Below are 18,178 nucleotides of genomic sequence, written 5' to 3' on the forward strand. Positions count from 1 at the left end.
CTAAAGCGCTCTCACTGGTCACCGTTCACTGGTCGCTGATCACTCTGCATGTGTTCACCGGTCAAAGTAAGCTGATTGCTGGTCATAGGAATCAAACTGGTATTGGCATATGACCTTGCCAAGGGATTCAAACCGGTGTTGCCGTGGAAGGCAAAACAACGGCAACTGAGGATTGTAACTATGAATCCTCTTCTCTGGTCCTTGCCATCATCATCCTTTCGATGACGCAGGCCCCTTCAATTAGCCTCTCCGAGTACGGAGCTGTAGGCCAAGGAACGGCTGTGCGTGCGAGGTAAGTCAGGCCAGGTCAGGTCGGTGAGGACTATCGGCTGACGTCGGTCATTGTGTCAGTGTTTCCTCCACTGAACGTCTTGACACCCGACGCCGTGGTTCAGCAATCGGCTTACTTCCCTGCTGAACAGCCCGCAGCGAATCGTTGGACGTGTTTGCGCCGGCAGAATGTTGGACATGTTCCCAGCCGGCATGCCGTTCGTGTACACGGCCGTGGCGATCCGCGCCGTCCAGTCCATCGGCAACGCCGGCATCATCATCACCACCTTTACCTACACCAACCTGCAGTTCCCCACCAGCACCGGCATCATCTTCGTGAGTTTGCTTGGCGCAAAGTGGCGGCCGTAGTCGACGCGACCATAAAACCAATGTCGAGCTTGCTTGGTGTCTAGTTTGTTTAATAGTTTGCTCTCAAAATGGCCACATAAAATAAGCGCTAGTTGTGGCAAATAGATTTGTCGCTGTATTTCGATGAGTGGTGAATGTATGTGCGGTTTTCAAAAAATCCTGCAAAGCTCCCCTTTAGAACGTTTTCTTAAAACGCGTCAGGACGTCACCTGTTTCCTATTTATCGCCCATAGTCTCTTCAGAACAGCATGGGCAGCGAAAATCGCTGTGTTGACGGAACATGCTCCTGAGCAACATTCACTCGACGATTCCATCAACGGCATCAGTTACTGTCATCAATATCAACTTACTGCACAGAAGCGATCATCAATCACCAACTTACTACACAGAAGCGAATCCGTTTGAGTGTCTGCTTCGCTCCCATGCAGGCACCGGGCCGCGCCACGAGGAGTAGGTAACAGCTGCCGCCTCACACTCGCTACAACGGATGGTCACCCGCCGACCGGCGCTGTCCCCCACCTCACACTCGCTAGAACGCATGGTCACGCGGTGACCGGCGCTGTTCCCCGCCTCACACTCGCTAGGACGCATGGTCACGCGGTGACCGGCGCTGTCTCCCGCCTCACACTCGCTACAACGGGTGCTCACCTGGTGACCGGCACTGTCCCCCGCCTCACACTCGCTAGAACGCATGGCCACGCGGTGACCGGCGCTGTCCCCCGCCTCACACTCGCTAGAGCGCATGGTCACGCGGTGACCGGCGCTGTCCCCCGCCTCACACTCGCTACAACGGATGGTCACCCGCCGACCGGCGCTGTCCCTCACCTCACACTCGCTAGAACGCATGGTCACGCGGTGACCGGCGCTGTCCCCCACCCCACACTCGCTAGAGCGCATGGCCACGCGGTGACCGGCGCTGTCCCCCGCCTCACACTCGCTAGAACGCATGGTCACCCGGTGACCGGCGCTGTCCCCCGCCTCACACTCGCTAGAACGCATGGTCACACGGTGACCGGCGCTGTCCCCCGCCTCACACTCGCTGGAGCGCATGGCCACGCGGTGACCGGCGCTGTCCCCCGCCTCACACTCGCTAGAGCGCATGGTCACGCGGTGACCGGCGCCGTGCCGCAGGCGATGAACCGGACCGTGATGAGCGTGGCCCAGATGTTCGGTCCGGCGCTGGGCGGCGTCTTCTACGAGCTCGGCGGCTACTGCGCGCCGTTCGTCGTCTTCGGCGTGCTGCACATGGTGACGCTGGTGCCGCTGCTCTGCGTGCTCCCCGGTCAGTTCTCCAGCGTGTAAGCACGCGGCGACTCTTGCGCCTTTCTCCGCGCTCTCCTCTCGGTCCCTCGGTGCGTCGGCACACAAAGAAGGTCAGTCAGTCAGTCAGTCATAATCAGCCAGACAGTGTCAATCAGTCAGTGTCGGTCAGTCAAAGTTACCGGCTGTTTCTAGCCCTCAATTTAACCATCGTTTTGACCCTATGGCATCTGCTTGAACTCTGCCGTACGATATTGTCTCCGGAGACTACCTCCGCCCTCGAAACCTAAGCAAGCTTGAGCCACGCGAAAGAGAGCGGCATTGGCAGAAAGCACTGGTCTAACTGCATCAGATGGTGTAATTGAACGAGTGTGAAATGCCACCTTTGAGAGATAATATCAGGCCATGGTGTCAAATTAACACTTTTTAGTTATCTCGTTATCTCGTCACCTTTCCTGTTATCTCGGGTTCTGAGCATTGTACGGCAATGCGGCAAAGGAATTTTGAAGGGGACGTTTCACATTTTCATGGGGTTTTGAGCTGAAATAGTGATCCTGAAGATCATTGAGTGCAGCTCACAGCCCCGCCCTTCTTAAGACCTAAACTCATCTAGCGTCTGAGCTACACACCCGCGAAGATGTGCAGACTACTTCGTGCAGACGATTTCAAGGTCACCCAGGCATCCATGACGCCAGAATAACGTCATTCAAAACCTTCCATTCTTATGGGCATGCGGTGGTCAAAGCTGATAAAAATGTAATTGTGGGGTCTTTCATACCTAGCGTTCGTGAGCACGATTTCCGGGTATAATGGTCGTCAATTAGCTCTCAATCGGTGTTGTAAGTAATACGATGAAGAGATCAAACAATGAAGTATTGAGCAGCGTAATTACTTAACAGAGAAGTCGTCATCTAAGGCAGTCTTTTCCACAAGTATGCCAATAATTGTAAGGGAGCGTGTTTCATCATGTCTGATGCCTGCTTCAGTATCTTCAAATGTGGAACATTCCATTAAATAATCTCTAGGAGAGCTCTATCAGATAGAGATAGGGGAAAATCGACAGATTTGACCTGCGATCCGTCATGTCAGGTGGGTTAATCTGCATCGTCTCGCCCCATGTTATGGTGAAGCAGAAGTTGTGCTAACGACCGTCCCGTAACAGAATACATGCTGATTACGCGCTTACAGCATCTCGCAACCGATGATGTATCACAACAGCGGGCACCGAGACCAGTTAAGTCGGCTCAATTGACCTGAGGTCACCGAAGGACAGTCCGGTTCGCCAGCCCATCACTGTTCAGACGGCGGCCCCTTGACGCCACCTATTCCTGGCGTAGCGACACCAGCGCCGCGTCGCGGCCGGCTCACACACTGGTGGCAGCGCGGCGGCGCGCAACAGTTCGCTGGGCTTGTTGTGCCCGTTGTGCCCGTTGGGAGCTGGCCTAAGAAGTCATGCGTAAGTCGGGACGCGTAAAGTGATGACTGGTGTGGCTGACGACGCGAGCGGGACAGCACTTCGGGCATCACTGAACGCTGTCTGATCAGGGCCGTCAGCGAGGGGTGAGCTCCTCTGCAACGTCCTTGATCTAGTATGCGGTATATCTGGTATATGATCTGGTATTTTTAAGGTTAGGAAGTGGATGGTGCCCGACATCTGGACATCGCGGGGCGCCCTCAGCAAGAGTGCGTAGCAACCGTGCTTGTTGTCTGATCGCGTGCCATGAACGTCCCAACCGACTCCTGCGAGGAACCTACAGCGCCCTCTCCCGCGATACGCCCTCCCGACACCAGGTGGCAGTGCGCAGCTTCACGCCCTCCTGGACTGACGTTGCTGGTGGCCGGGCGGTACAGCTGCCTCGCCACCCTGCTCGTGTGCTCCATTGTGACGTGGAGGCGGCGCTCTGGCTGCAGGTGGACCGAGAGCTGCCGGCGGTTGCCAGAGATTGTGCATCGCCATCGGTGGAGCTCCGATTCCACTACTGAGTAGACTCTGAGCCAGAATCCGGCCAGGTCATTGGATTCGGCCAATTGACCTGGTCGGCCAGCAGTGGGCAGCGAAGCTCTGCTGCCTGTCGTCCTGGCTGTGGAGCGCTCGAGTGCCCAGATTCCGACCAGGTCGTCACACTCTCCTCCCCCCCGCAACAGCTGGCGGCGGCTCGGATTACAGTGCTCCGGCTACCGGCACCAAGCGCCAGCTCCTGGTGTTATCGTGGTTACTGGCTCTCCAGCTACCGGGCAAAGTCGTCACTGGCGCCGCCAGGCCGGCGAAGCAGGGGCGCTGCGTGCGCACTACGTGCGCCATCGGGAAGGCGTTGCCCACGATCGTGCTCAGCGCCTCCGTTTGCACGACCCGCTGTGTCCCCAGCCCTCCTCGTCGGCGGTCATATAGAGCTTGACACGGAACTGGTCGCACCCGTCCTCAGTCTTCTGCTTCAGCATGACCATAATGGCATCGTAGTGGTCCCTGTTGACAATTTGAGCTTATTTTTCCATGATCGCACATCGCTCTCTCCTTCGAACAAGGATTTCCTCCCCACGCAGCGGAAGGGCCTCCCCTCCCCACGTGGGGAACATCCACTGCCGTCGGTGGCATAAGCTGCGTGAACTCCATGCCTGATACACACCAAAACAAACACAAATATACAGCAATGGGATGCCCAATGTGTGATTGCAATGTTATGCCAGGAAAGTGATATAAGAGAGTCAAGTAGCATCAGTGCGATAAGTATTTAGTGGGTAAAGAATTGAGTTACCTTTTTACTAAATGTTACCAATTAGCGATGTTTAGGCGTTAAGTTAAGTTTTAGTAAGAAGAAAGCCAATTATACACACTGCTCGTTTACTTGCGAAACGAGTGAATGCAAGAAACACAATATATACCAGGTAAACTCTAGATAACCAATGTATAGATACCAGAAATCAGATAATAAAAGTCAGTCTGGCATATTCGGAGTGTTTAAGCATTAAGTTACGTTTTAGTGAGAAGAAAGTCAGTTATACACACAGCTCTTTTACTTGCGAAACGAGTAAATGCAAGAACACAATATAGACCAGAGAAACTCTAGATAATCAATGTATGGATACCAGAAATAAGATAACAGATGTCAAAGTCTGGCATATTTGGAGTGCTTTGCATTGCCTCTTGTCGCAGGTCAGTCTGTTTATGCATTTAAACACCCTTCTCCAGTGTATAATTCCGATATCAACTAAAATTCTTGACAATATGATGGATCAGATTTACTATTTAAATGAGTGTCTCTTCTACAAGAACGGCTAGAAGTTTGGCCACGTTTTGTAGTGCATTGCACACTGCATTGTCGTGCTGAACAAGGTGATGATTTTAGCATGACTTTACATGTGCTTGCGAAGCGTTTAACATAATTATTTGGTCGTCATTTAGTTACTTCATGTGTTGATATCTAATGTGTAGAGAGTGCCGAATATTGTAGCCCCACAACAGGGTGAGTGCTGCGCACCGGTCTGAAACATATACAGTCCTACCAACTCTTTATTGTTTCTTGGGTCTCTTCATCTAGGGCGCGACCAAGCTTTGTCTGACCGTAAACTACCTTTGCGACATTCAGCAACCTTTTAACTAATACGCAATTTGGAGAACTGAAGGGCTTCATTCTTCCTGGAGCCGTTAGTGGCAATCACAGGGTTGGTTGATGTACATTTCACCGTAATCCTGCAACATTTTGCAGCAACTTTGAAAGCTGGTTTCCCGAGCGTCGACATCACGCCAGGTCGATGATGACGTTGTTTCGTTTCTACGTGACCTTTTTATTCAACGCTAGTAGTGTACTCACTAGTGTATTCACGCAGCCTGGCCGTCTTGCAGACAAAGCTGCTCTTAGTAATGTGCTGCACCCCGTGCTCCTTTCAGAACGATATACAAGTGTGAGACTGACCAATGCCTCGTGAGACACAAGAGTACTTCACTGCTCAGGGCGAAGGCTGATAAGGAGCATACTAATATTGGGAGAAGTCCGGGAGTGGTTCTTCCCTGCTGCACCCGCCTGACACGGCTTGGGTCACGATGCACCCTGTTGGGTATCTCGCCTGCTCCCCCAGTATGTCTTCGGTATCAATATTGGTTGACTTTACTGCAATTATAATTTGATACTCCGAGCACTCCCCTATGTTGAGTAGCCATTTCTCCCACTGGCCCTTGCGAGTTAAGCCGTCGCATTCAGTTTCACGCATTCCATCCCACCCCCACGGCCATTCATGATGCAAAAACGTACAGCGAAAGGCCCTTGCCGTCAATGCAGGATGGTTCCCATCCTTAGTATCGCCAGGCAGCGTCCTGCCCCTAAGGAAAGCCTGCCTTCCCAATGTCAACCACTGACGGATTTTCTGGCTGGGATCTGTGTGCCGCATTCGCCGAGCACGACATCTTACGTAAACATCTTTACGAGAAACCTGTGATGACTTCGCCGAGTCGCATCTTCCTTAAAGTCTCCGGGGCACCGTTCCTGTACTGCGAGAGCTTCTCTGACTGGCTTTCCTTCCTCTTGAATGGGTTCAGCCCGTCTGTGTGATTACTTCTGCTCTGACGGTTCATATTCCCGTCTCCTCCATCCGCAAAGTTACCGGCGTCGGGAGACATCATGGCCATGGAAGGCCTGCATGCAGGTCGCCTTTGCCCTAGTCGCCCGCCAGGTTGCTAATAGCCTACCTAGATTGTCTCTTTGGCTTTGGTTGCAGATTGCAGAATCCCCGACAACCTGGCAACATTGAGAGAATGCTTCTTTTCCTTCACCCTCCCTTGACATGCATATTATGCCACCTTCAAATACCTGAATAGGCGGTGGACCTTAACAAGATTTGGGCCATCATTTGATCAAAGTCGACATCATTTTTCGCTCATGTCAATAAGTTCCTCGTCATTTGCATTGCATTCGGATCCCAGCCATAACGTAGGTTAACAGCGGGCTGCATACACCGGATTCAACGAAGTCGAGCTCATAATTTTTGTGCAAGATTAGAAATCTGTTAGATATGCACCTGTGTACTGGAAATGAGCTTTAATAAAACTTTGTCACCCTGGCACTGCGGGTACTGTCGCACAGATAGCTGTCATAGCGCAGATAGCAGATAGGTCATAATAGCTGCATCTCGAGTTGATGTGGGTGTCCAGCTATATGCACATGTGCGTCATTAAGCCAATCAGCTGCATGACCTGCATTGCTAACTTGTGTTATCGACGTATGTGTGACATATGTCTATCCTTTCGCGTCATGTCGCGTTGAAGTACATGGCATGTCCGCGCTTTCTGCACGAAAACTCAAGGAATTGAATGCTGCATTGCAATTACATCGGAAATAGGCCATTAACAATCAGTGCAACATTATGTATAGAACGCAGACGGAACAGTTCCTGGTCAGGTCCGGTTTTCAACACACGACGTACAAATTTTGTACCTAGCGCGTCACCGCATTCGCAATTAAAACCGTGACGTGCTCTGATTCTATGACTGCAGCAATGCTCGAGTCCCCTTGATTTAACCTTGTTGAAAAGTGGTCATCAACAAGCCAACCCGCTGAAGGCTACTTACAGCTGTCCTGAGCTTACTTTCCATGGTACAATATTCAGCTCCCCAGATCAGCAGAAACGCGCAAATGTTGTGATCTGGCCACGTTTGGTATCATCTGTGCACAGCTAGCGGCATCTAGTCCCATTTGGCCACATCTGGGGTCGTCTGGCCACGTTTAATGCCGTCTGTCCGCGTCTGGTGGCATCCAGTACCGTTTGGCCACCTCTGTGCAGTCTGGGGCCGTCTGGCCACGTCAAGGGCTGTCTCAACCTTCTGACCCTCTGACTACGGCTGAAGCCTATGACTGTGTACTACCAGACCCCATCTGACTCGCTTGACCCTCCTGACTCGCTGGACCCTCCTGACTCGCTTGACCCTCCTGACCCGTCTGCACCTCCTGACCCGTCTGCACCTCCTGACCCGTCAGCACCTTCCGACCCCGGTCTCACTCTCCTGACCCTGCCTCCGCCGTGGCAGGATCCATGCGACGGAAGAGCTCCTCGTGTCCCGCCGACCGAGATGCTGATAAGCAGACCGTGTCTGTCTGGCGCATGGTGCACATACCCGGCATCTGGGTGGCCTTCGTCAGCTTCTTCGTCGCCACCATGAGCACTGGCTTCCTCTCCGTCACACTGGAGGCGCAGATCCTCCGAAAGGTGGGTAACGCATGCGCCATATTAATCTTTGCGGGCTTGCCGGTATAGCAACGAGCTGTTGGTAGCGCTGACTCATATAACTTCATGTGATATGAATCAGTGCTGCCAACATATTCTTACAGGCGGCAGATCATGCAGCTACACGCTGACCTATTGTTTAATATGCCGTTGACGGTGATCGAATGGAATGCATTATGATTTCACCACAAATTGGCGCAGAAACGTACCTGTACATACATTGCTCTGTTTGCGAGGCGGTGATTGTTGTTTTCATTGTCATCTGTAAGCATTATTGTCATCTGTAAGCAATGTGAAGTAGTATTGTATCCTCCATGATATGCTTTCCGTGGGTTAGTAGATACGTGCGTACCTTACCATTCAGCTGGTGTTTGTGAGCTATTTCTGCGCCGGTCTTTTAGGCTTATTTCGGGCCTCAGCGCTGCGTCCCTCTGCGTTGTCTTGGTCCTGGTAAGCTCTACGTAGCCTTTTGTGTACCTGCAATTATGCGTGCTGGGAATGTTTATATCATTGTGCATAATATGTCAACGTAATGCTAACAAAAGCATTTATGTAACATGTCACACATTGCACTATCCATCTACTTGACTTGATTAATATGCCAATGGAACAATACATTAAAAAACACAATGGAATTAGAATGCATTGGGAATGCATTGAAATTATGGATAGAAAATCAGAAAAAGGAAAAGTGCATAGAAATTATGATCGTAAGCACTGGCTGCTGCAAACTGGGACGATAACGATAACGCAAAAGCGATTTAGCACCGGTATAGCTACCATCTTGCCATATTGCATCTGCCTCCACAGGTATCTCTGTTTTTCTTCAAGCTAACACAGGGATGCATGCATGGCACTCGCATGTATTACAAAGTGCTCGCGTCACCATTTCCATCTGGTCGGTTTTCAGTACAACCTGTCCCACATCCTGCTGGGTCTCATGTTCGGCCTGAAGGACGGCGCCAGCAGCCTCGCCTCGCCCATCTGGGGCCTGCTCTGCGACAAGTTCAGCTGCATCAAGGCCTACATTGTGGCCACGTCGCTGACCGCGGCCGCCTGCTTCGCCTTGTTCGGTCCGCTTCTCAACCTGCCAATCCACCAGTGAGATGCGGTCGCGTTGGCAGGACGCCAAGACTAGTCGTTATCTCCTAAACAGGATTTTTGTGGATGACATTTGGTAGCATTTGGTATGAATAGCAGTTTTTTTTCTCTGGTAAGCTGCTACCACACTTGCAAAGACCGGGTAGACCTGAACATGCGTGTTAAAAGCATACCATTCTGGGCGGATTATTTTTATAAAAGGGTTTTTGAATTTGTTCTAGAACGTAGCGCTTACGACGACCGTGCTTTTGTTTTGCTTTTATAATTGAGGTGCTCATAAGTGTTGATATCACAATTGATGTGTATTAAAGCTGACTAACTACATCGTACCGACGTTTTGTTTCTTGCCTTAGGCTGTTTTATTCAGCAACTCCAACTTTTAAGAGAGCATGAATTACCATGACCGCTCTGCTGTTGACGATATTGTTCGGCAAATAGTGCGGTTTTCTTTACTATTCGGTGCACAATGCCGCGAGACTGCAAAACGGCTGGGCCATTCTGGCGCATCGGATCTGTAGTATTGTATCAAAGTGATCATAGTGATCGGATCATCGTATTGGTATCATATAAATATTCCCTTATAAACGAATACCCTTGACATACTTAGCGGTCGCCGACATAACCAGCATCAAGAGCAGTGAAAAATGCAGTTAATTCGTTGGATATCTATGGTGTACTGGTTAAGGTAGCGGACCGGCATCCCAGAGTCCCGGCTGTCAAATATCCGTTCTGTCTGGCCAACAGTATCGTCAAGCTGCAAATGGGCCAGTCAGTTCCGAATCATCAAACTGTAATAGCTGAATGTAACAGCTCCATACAGACATTCCTATTTCCAAGTTGAAGAATCCCCTTAACAGGGTGCCTATTGTTCGGTAGCTTGAACACAGGTGTAGGGACGAGAGGTTCCGTGAGAGCCATGGCGCCCCATTTTTCTGAGCATTAACCCCGTGGCAACGCAGTGAAAATGAGCACAAAATCCGCCCAAAAATCAAAAAAGAAAAACAAAACTTTTTATCTATTAAATTTCATTTGCACCGATAAATCAAATTGGTACTGACCCTCGCACTTTCTGGGACGCCCCTGCACCTATGCTCGAACATGCCGCCTTGAACGGTGGAAACTACGAGTAGCCTGAAGCAATGCAAGCAGATGTCATCGCGGCCTTGCTAGCCGCCCGCAACTTTATTGCAAGCTCCTATTTCAAACTGCTGTGGAGACATGACATGTGTTTCACCAGAGCGCTGGGCCACATGAGAGGCTGGGCGGGGATCCGGTATTAGCATGTAGTCCTAGTGAGTCTGCAGTTGTCATGAGATCGGCCAGCTCGGCGCTTGCGAGACCGTGGGGCGCTGGCCGCGCTGGCAGTATGGTATGGCTTTTCAGGACACTATGGATGGTCGTGGTCAGCCTCTGCCTCTACGGAATGTCCATCGGCGGTATGCAGGTGGCCGGCGTGGTGGATGCCCTCCGGGAGGCCGTGTAAGTGGCTTACTCTGTGCACTGCAAGTGCATGGGTGTGGTTTCGGATGTACTTGCTATGAAACATTCGATTTCCTATCCGTTCTAGAACGTTATTTTCCAGCTCTTTTTGCCATTTGACGGGTACAGCGCGATGCACATGTTATTCATACCTTGAATGAGCGCAGGTTTCCAGTTGTGCTGCATATCCCAGGAAACAATTTTGGGGGAACCGCGCCAGTAACAACTGCGTCAGCTGCTCATTCGCATCTCCGGCGAAAGTGGCACCTCCGCTCATCTGGCACGTGATGGTGTGTAATGATGTTAGCAGCAGCTGGTGCCGCCCTCGTATTTCGTAACGAAGCTCATCAGGCCGCCGTGAAGCTACTCGGAAACATTCGATGAGAATGTGTCGGCGGCCCTGCAATCTGGCCAGGCAGCAGTGCAATGTTTCGGGATGGTTGTCGATGCTGTGTATTGCACATGGGTTTTCGAAGCATGGCTGTTCCTTCCACATCTTTCCCGGAGGAAGAAGTTAGCGTTTTATTTGGAGTTGCTGACCCCCACCTGCCCTAACCCCCTGGCGTGTGTGCTCAATTTGGACTCCAGCAATTGGTGTCGGCAGCTATGAAGCGATCAACCTTGAGCGTCTCGCAACCTTTTACTCGTTCCGTTTTTGACAAACCTTGGACGCCATATGTGCCCGCTGTCCAGACTTGTCACACTTTAGCCTTGTCCTTCGAAGTCCAAGACCGAGCCAGTGCGACTGCTGCTCTGATAATTGACGCGTCTTCCCTAAAAGAGACCGCTCCAATTGAATACAAAAAACTCGCTTGTGGTTATTGCTATGCTTCCAATTGCAAACATCTCTTACATATATAGAATTGTCACTTAATGGTAGATATGGTTCGGAATACGTCATCGCTTGATTATATCACGATTCGTTTTTACGACGCCCGGGTCACTGCGAGATCGTTGCGTCAGTTTCCGCTGTGGCGGACGGCGTGGCTTACTGTGGTGATGCTTCTCGTCGTGAGTTAGCGTTGTTGGTCTATGCGTGTGAATTTAACGTACAAACGTTATGTGCCTGTGCTTTTGCCTTGTTTAGTGCTAATCTTGTTTATTTTTGTCGTGAGAAAGGGAAAAAGTGACCGAGTGAAAGTTAATGGAGGTATTCCACAACTGCACAACTAGCATCGTAATCCAGGGCTGTCAGCTGTCTTGTTCAGAACCATCGTCGATAGTCGATGACGTATTATAATGACATGCCAAAGTTGTGTGTGATCGTGCACCTTACCTGCGCGCCTAATCGGTTTTGATATGGCGTCGGTAACGCTCACCTAGCGTGATATCAATGCCACGTTTTTCAATATTGTGAGGATATGGTGGGAGCTCAAGGTTTCTCAACTTTGAGCGTGCTCGTGCAACTCAAATCTTGAATGATGACTTACTTGTGAGACAACAGCAAGACGGATGTAAACTGACTGAAAGTACTTTACTTGTGTGCTTGTCAAATGTGTTAAAATCCAGGGAAGGGGTTACGCAGAGTACGAGTTTCCATTAATCCGACAATGTAATAAGTGGCCCATGTTACACGCCGGATGCGTCATGCAAAAAGATACAGGCTGTCCAGCCGCTGCTTATGCACGAAATGGTTGGATGGACGATGACGTCGCCAAATGAGCATTTTGTCTGTTGCTCCAACTCCGCATAGCTCGGAGGTACGCGTGTTCTTCCTAGCCTCGTAAACCAGGAGGCATGTTCTAGTGATCCGATTCGAGGTCTGACACTGATGGGCCGGCAGTACCGTTCCGTTCCCGCGTCCTCACTCGGACCAGATGTGACGGCACAGCTCCTCTTCCCTGTCCGACCCCGGCGGACGGGGCTCCGCGGCCACCATGCGCCCGCGACGCCGTGGTGTCCGCCTGTTGCCCCTAACCGCCCGCTGCCGCCGGCGCTCGGCCAGCGGCGGAGGACTGCATGACGACGCCACGACGCACGCTGTGGTGGCCGGCATGTGGAGCTCGCTGAGCGGCGCCGGACGCTTCATCTCCCGCTGCGGCGCCGGCATCCTCGTGGACACCATCGGCTTCCCTCTGGCGTCATCGGTCATCGTGCTGCTGCATATGGGCATGGTGAGGTCGCCTGCAGCGAACCGGGCCGGTCAGGAACTGCACTCTATCTGAACGTAAGGATACTGGCTCTTGACTGGTGCCTCTGATAGTGTTTTCCCACTAGCACCGCTTCATATTTTAGAGACTGCAACATACTCTGTAGTTTTGCTGTCTCGCCAAACTTGTTCCCCTTTACTTCACTAAGTAAACATGCATGATTAAGCTCTTGAACGAATAACCAACCCAAAAATGGTTTCGAGTCAATGTTATTTACTACATACTCATTTAGACCCAACATAAATAGCCCGCTCCAGCGGTAGCGTAAGCTTATGACGCGAATGAAGAGGCGAAAGTGTTGCATTTGTTTGAACCTTGTTTTCACTTGCATTAGCGCTGGAAAGAAGCAAAGGAAAGCAAAAAAGAACAAACACTTTGCTTTCGCGCCCGCGTCAAACAAAATGTTTTGAAAGGAAATATGGACAAATTACGCCCCATCTCGGCACGAAGCTCTTTTGCTCGCGTAATAAATTATAATACTCATATTCGCGGTATAGTATTCGCGAAAGACATTTTGCAGAACGTCGATTCAAAACATCGAAGGGAAGTACCCCGTGGTGACTTACGAGCGGGAACAAGTGAAAACAGATTTGTAACGTATAGGGAAAACTGATTAGAAATGGGTAGTTGGTCCATTAGTCCACGCATACAGGTCCATGCGTAGTGGGAATATTGGGTGAAAAACAAAATGAGCGTGACCGCCTACAGCATATAGCTTCCTGGCGCCTAACCCAATTTCAAACCAAACAAGAAAAAGGTCATACCAGTGTATGAACATAACACATCTGTGTATACCATCGATAGGGCGTCCTCACGCTCCAGTTCACTTAGTTGTCACATGAACATGAACGACATAAACGACATGAACGACATGTGCAGAACATTGCAGAGTGTGTAGGACACATTTACACGTTGTAACCGTTCGCAACTTTTTAAAACCATTGTATCATGTAACGCCAATGAATACTTCTCATTTAAACCGCAACAACGTCTGAGCGTTGGCAGCGGGCCGTAGGTGCGTGAACTTGTAAGTTCTCGTGCGACGCTTATCACCTGATCGAGCCAGACAGCCGCGAGAGGCGGCGCGCCCTCCTTCACACTGTGTGGTGAGATGCACTGGGCGGACCAGACTACTGTGTGGTGGGATACACTGGGCGGACCAGACTACTGTGTGGTGAGATACACTGGGCGGACCAGACTACTCTGTGGTGAGATGCACTGGGCGGACCAGACTACTGTGTGGTGAGATACACTGGGCGGACCAGACTGCTGTGTGGTGAGACGCACTGGGCGGACCAGACTACTGTGTGGTGAGACGCACTGGGCGGACCAGACTACTGTGTGGTGAGACGCACTGGGCGGACCAGACTACTGTGTGGTGAGACGCACTGGGCGGACCAGACTACTGTGTGGTGAGATACACTGGGCGGACCAGACTACTGTGTGTGAGACACTGGGCGGACCAGACTACTGTGTGGTGAGACGCAGGGCGGACCAGACTACTGTGTGGTGAGATACACTGGGCGGACCAGACTACTGTGTGGTGAGACGCACTGGGCGGACCAGACTACTGTGTGGTGAGATACACTGGGCGGACCAGACTACTGTGTGGTGAGATACACTGGGCGGACCAGACTACTGTGTGGTGAGACACACTGGGCGGACCAGACTACTGTGTGGTGAGATACACTGGGCGGCCCAGACTACTGTGTGGTGGGATACACTGGGCGGACCAGACTACTGTGTGGTGAGATACACTGGGCGGACAATGCTACTGTGTGGTGAGACACACTGGGCGGACCAGACTACTGTGTGGTGAGATACACTGGGCGGACAATGCTACTGTGTGGTGAGATACACTGGGCGGACCAGCTACTGTGTGGTGAGATACACTGGGCGGACCAGACTACTGTGTGGTGAGATACACTGGGCGGACCAGACTACTGTGTGGTGAGATACACTGGGCGGACCAGACTACTGTGTGGTGAGATACACTGGGCGGACCAGACTTCTGTGTGGTGAGATACACTGGGCGGACCATACTACTGGGTGGTGGAGTACACTGAACGGACCAGACTCCTGTGTGGTCAGATACACTGAGCGGACCAGACTACTGTATGGTGAGATACACTGAGCGGACCAGACTTCTGTATGGTGAGATACACTGAGTGGACCAGACTACTGTATAGTGAGATACACAGAGCGGACCAGACTTCTGTACGGTGAGATACACTGAGCGAACCAGGCTTCTGTATGGTGAGATACACTGAGCGCACCAGACTACAGTACGGTGAATTGTGACGAATGTCGTACCTTCCGCAGCCTATTTTCAAGGGACAAGCAGTCAAGCCATCGCGAAACCGGCTTACGCCAACTTCTTGGTAGGCAAAGCTGCAGACTGCGGGCCACGTTGTCTGGCAGCCGCCCGTTGCCGTGCAGCCGGAGCCGCGAGCGTTCACTGGCGCCGCCTCGCCGGCAGGCCCTGCTGGCTTCCGTCTACATGTGCCTGTCGGACGGCGGCGGCCGAGGGCGCGCTGACAAGCCCGTCCGCCGCCGGCTGCTGTCGGCGCCGGACTCGTCGCCGGAGCGCCACTGCTCGCCGGTCAGCTCGGACGGCGCGCCGCCGAGCGCCTCCCGCGCGCTGCAGGTGCCTGGCGCGCGCAGCCGCTACAGCAGCGAGGGCCCCGTCAACTACCTCACCCACTCGATGCCCGACTGCGGCGGTGCCGGCAGCTATAACGCACTGATGGGCGAGTGATGGCGGCTAGCGGCGGCGGAGCGGCCGGGTGGCTGGTGTCGGCCGGGTGGAAGGCACCACCACGCGGTGCGCTGCCTCATGTGGGGATGCAGGGAAGGCTCAGATACGGCTAAAAGTCGGATGCTGGGGAGGCTCAGGCATGTCAGAATTTCGGATGGCAGCAAGCTCTTCACTGTCTGTGTTTGTGACCCGCCGTTGTTGCCTGGCGGTGTCCGTGTTTGTGACGCGCCGTCGTTGTCTGGCGGCGCCTGTGTCTGTGACCCGTCATCTTTGTCTGGCGATGTCTGTGTTTATGACCCGTCTGGCGGTGTCTTTGTTTGCGACTCGCCACCTTTGTCTGATACTGTCTGTGCTTGTGATTCGCCATCTTTGTCTGACTCTGTCTGTGCTTGTGACTCGCCATCTTTGTCTGGCGGTGTCTGTGTTTGTGACACACCATCTTTGTCCGGCGGTATCTGCGTTTGTGACCCACCATCGTTGTCTGGCGGTGTCCGTGTTTGTGACCCGCCATCGTTGTCTGGCGGTGTCTGTGTTTGTGACCCGCCGCCGATGTCTGGCGAGTAATGGCTGAGTGCTCTGAGTATGCCGGTGGAAGGTGATGCCGGATATCTGCGTGACTGGCATTAGTCTCCGTATGTGCTGTGCTGCGCTTCAGTACCTCGGGTTACGAGCACCTGTGAGGAGGCGTTATGGTTCCGGTCGTAACAGACTGGATCCGCTGTTTGCGCAACTGCATCTTGTATCCGAGTGCCTGCAATACATGACGGGGCCGGATGGCCTGGCGCGGGCCCAGATTGGAATGCTCATTCCATTACATTGCTGCGGGGTACAGGAAAAACATTTCTGGCGGCATCCACTAATATATTCAGGTTTGAGGAAGCTGAATGAAGCAGATCACACACCATAATACTCAAATACAGAAATATCGACGCCGCAGCCTACGACGTAATTTGATAAGTGTCACTGAAGAGAAATGTGGGGAAATATGTTCGGTATGGTCTTCGAGGACTTCTCCCAGCAAGCCATGGCCTTTGGAAAACCGTCGTTGACCAGCCGAGGGACTCAGGCTTCCAGTAGCTCGGCTGTGCCTGCCCAGCTAGTGGACTAGTCATCCTCTTCTGTCGAACTCAAAATCGGAGCTGTCTGACCCGAGTCCGGGAAAGACGAGCCCGTCGGATCCGGATCCGGATCCGGATCCGGATTCATCGGGCCCGGGCGGTCCGGATCCGCTTGACTCCGAGATGTCAGATGATCCCTGGTACCTGTCGACGTTCAGCGGCCAGGCGCGGACGCAGCTCACGAGCATCAGCACGAGCACCAGCTTCATGATGGCTCCGCGGCGAGGAGGTTCCCAGATTCGGAGCGCAGCCCGACGCTTTTATGAGGCTGGAGCTAGGCGCAAGTCACGCAGAATCAATATCATCCGGCGCAATAACACGGCTGCCGGCCGAAGACGCCCCCGTGCCCGTGATACACCGTATCACATCCGGCTGTTTGCCAATGGGACACTTGCATGTCAGCTGACTATTATCTCCTGGCCTCATTGTCACCAACGAATGTCGCAAGAAAGCCTCTTTTACCGTGCGGAGCTTCACTTGACAGCTGTAGATCTCGCCTCCTCCCCTCCCCCGGGCAAACACCCCCGCTCTCCAGACAGCGGGGCGCCAAGAAAAAAACAAATACCGATGCCTGCTGTTGGAGTCCCCTCGGGTAGCGCGGCGTCGGCCAAGTGACTACATATGGGGCGGCTTCTTGCTGGCGGACGAAAACATGCATGCGTCAGAAAACAATGTGTTTGGCGTTGTGTCGTTGCGTCGTGTCATTTAGCGGAGCCTCTGTTGCTTGTGCCGTTCTTACCTTTATAAGTTCAGAGGGCAAGCCTCAAATAGTATGGATCAGAAGGCTCATTTTCCCATTTTAAAGCTACGACTCAATTTCGAAAGGTTTCTGGAGACCTTATTTCACGACCCATGGTCGTTCTCGCGGGCCCGGGCCTCAGCGCCTGGTGCTAGTAGCAGCGGCCAACGCCACTCTGTTGGATGAAAACCGTACCAACGGGCATCGGTTTTTCCGCTCTGAAGATTGCGAGTGCGCGTGCTGAAAAATAGAGAAGTTTTTGTTTCTTCTTCCCGAGTCCATTTCCATTAAAAGATGGATGTACTCTTGTAGACTTAGCTGGTCATGTCAGCACCAATGTTTGACCCAGTGTCGACCCACCCATTTGGAGGGCATATAATAACTTTTGCTGTTAGTTTCCCTTGTCTTTCCCATGCCCCTGTGGACAGAACACCAAACGGAAAATTCACGTTCTCACTTAGGAGCGGAAGGGCCCTTCCGTCTCAGTCCGGGTTGCCTACCGGGTGCCCTTCTGAAGACCGGGCCACTGGCTGATCCGGGGCTCCCAGAGGGGCCCTTCCGTCCCAACCAGAAGTACCTACCGCCTGTCCTGAAGACACGGGACGCTGGTCGATCCGGGGGCTCTCAGAAGAGCACTTCCGTCTCAGCCAGGGGTACGTACCGGCTGCCCATCTAAAGACATGGGCCACTGGTCGATCCGGGGCTCTTAGAGGGTTGCATC

The 18,178-nt window shown here is 52.4% G+C and overlaps 1 protein-coding gene across 1 annotated transcript in view; it reads left to right on the forward strand.

Moving 5' to 3' along the window:
- Nucleotides 1-16,382, forward strand: part of LOC119089876 (MFS-type transporter SLC18B1) — a 32,589-nt gene extending 16,207 nt beyond the window's left edge. Inside the window, exons 5-11 of the mRNA XM_037212682.1 lie at nucleotides 459-606; nucleotides 1,771-1,921; nucleotides 7,916-8,094; nucleotides 9,023-9,213; nucleotides 10,597-10,692; nucleotides 12,638-12,806; nucleotides 15,322-16,382. Of these exons, the coding sequence (XP_037068577.1) occupies nucleotides 459-606; nucleotides 1,771-1,921; nucleotides 7,916-8,094; nucleotides 9,023-9,213; nucleotides 10,597-10,692; nucleotides 12,638-12,806; nucleotides 15,322-15,600 (1,213 nt within the window). The 3' untranslated portion in view covers nucleotides 15,601-16,382. The remainder of the gene's footprint in view (nucleotides 1-458; nucleotides 607-1,770; nucleotides 1,922-7,915; nucleotides 8,095-9,022; nucleotides 9,214-10,596; nucleotides 10,693-12,637; nucleotides 12,807-15,321) is intronic.
- The last annotated feature ends 1,796 nt before the right edge of the window (nucleotides 16,383-18,178 follow it).

The sequence above is a fragment of the Pollicipes pollicipes genome, unplaced genomic scaffold (assembly GCF_011947565.3).
Source record: "Pollicipes pollicipes isolate AB1234 unplaced genomic scaffold, Ppol_2.1 Scaffold_3087;HRSCAF=3621_pilon_pilon_pilon, whole genome shotgun sequence".
Lineage (NCBI taxonomy): Eukaryota > Metazoa > Arthropoda > Thecostraca > Pollicipedomorpha > Pollicipedidae > Pollicipes > Pollicipes pollicipes.